At 54.5% G+C, this 1,241-nt stretch overlaps 1 protein-coding gene across 1 annotated transcript in view; it reads left to right on the top strand.

Moving 5' to 3' along the window:
- PPP1R13L (protein phosphatase 1, regulatory subunit 13 like) overlaps positions 1 to 1,241 on the top strand; it is a 25,817-nt gene that overhangs the window by 21,619 nt on the left and 2,957 nt on the right. Inside the window, exon 12 of the mRNA XM_011975143.1 lies at positions 493 to 692. Coding sequence (XP_011830533.1) covers positions 493 to 692 — 200 coding nt within the window. The remainder of the gene's footprint in view (positions 1 to 492; positions 693 to 1,241) is intronic.

The following is a 1,241-nucleotide window of genomic DNA, read 5'->3' as shown; positions in this document are numbered from 1 at the left end:
GATACCAGCCTGACCAACATGGTGAAACCCCGTCTCTACTAAAGATGCAAAAATTGGCCAGGCGTGGTGGCGCATGCCTGTAATCCCAGCTACTTGGAAGGCTGAGGCGGGAGAATCGCTCTAACTCGGGAGGTGGAGGTTGCAGTGAGACCGCACCATTGCACTCCTGCCTGGGTGACAAGAGCGAAACTCCATCTCAAAAAAAGAAAAAAGAAAAAAAAAAAAAAAAAGGAAATGGGAGCCTCTGACCCTGCCTCGGGAGTGGGTGGCCCACTGGCATGCCTCCCCCAGTTTCCTCGAATGCTCAAAGGCGGCCAGTCCTGGCATCTGACTCCAGCTCCTGTTCCTATCCGCAGCCGTGGGCACACACAAGATTTCAGGTGGTTGCTGGGACAGGCGCCAAATTCCAGGGCCTGTCCTGGTCCCCACGTGGCCCCTGTTCTTGGACCCCCTGGGCCACGTTCTCACCTTCCCCTCCGTGGCATGTTTCAGACGTTGAGCAGAGTATGGGGCTGATGAACAGCGGGGCGGTGTACGCTCTCTGGGACTACAGCGCCGAGTTCGGGGACGAGCTGTCCTTCCGCGAGGGCGAGTCGGTCACCGTGCTGCGGAGGGACGGACCGGAGGAGACCGACTGGTGGTGGGCCGCACTGCACGGCCAGGAGGGCTACGTGCCGCGGAACTATTTCGGGGTGAGCCCAGGGGAGATGTCATGGGGACATCCCGACGGCTGGGGAAAAGGGGGATCCCACAGGAAAAAGAAGAAGTGACAGGGACAAACTGTTATATTGGGCGAGGGAGGTCAGAAAAGCTCATTATTGCTCATGGGGAGGAGAGGAAAAGTCCATTCTATTTAATAGTAATGTCGGGGTTAAAGGTCCCTTATAGTTAGGGGAGTAGAGGAGGAAGAGCCCTTTTATTTTTAAATTTCTATTATTTATTTATTTATTTTTAAATTTTGTTTATTTATTTCTGAGACGGAGTCTCGCTCTGTCGCCCAGGCTGGAGTGCAGTGGCGCCATCTCTGCTCACTGTAACCTCTGCCTCCTGGGCTCAACCAGTTCTCCTGCCTGGGATTACAGGCGCCCACCACCACCACACCCGGCTACTTTTTGTATTTTTAGTAGAGACGGGGTTTCACCATGTTGGCCAGGCTGCTTTTGATCTCCTGACTTCAAATGATCTGCCTGCCTCGGTCTCCCAAAGTGCTGGGATTACAGGCATGAGCCACCATGCCTGGC

The sequence above is a fragment of the Mandrillus leucophaeus genome, unplaced genomic scaffold, assembly GCF_000951045.1.
Source record: "Mandrillus leucophaeus isolate KB7577 unplaced genomic scaffold, Mleu.le_1.0 Scaffold151, whole genome shotgun sequence".
NCBI lineage: Eukaryota > Metazoa > Chordata > Mammalia > Primates > Cercopithecidae > Mandrillus > Mandrillus leucophaeus.
Note: the sequence above shows the minus strand (reverse complement) of the source record. Positions and strands in the feature narration are given on the sequence as shown.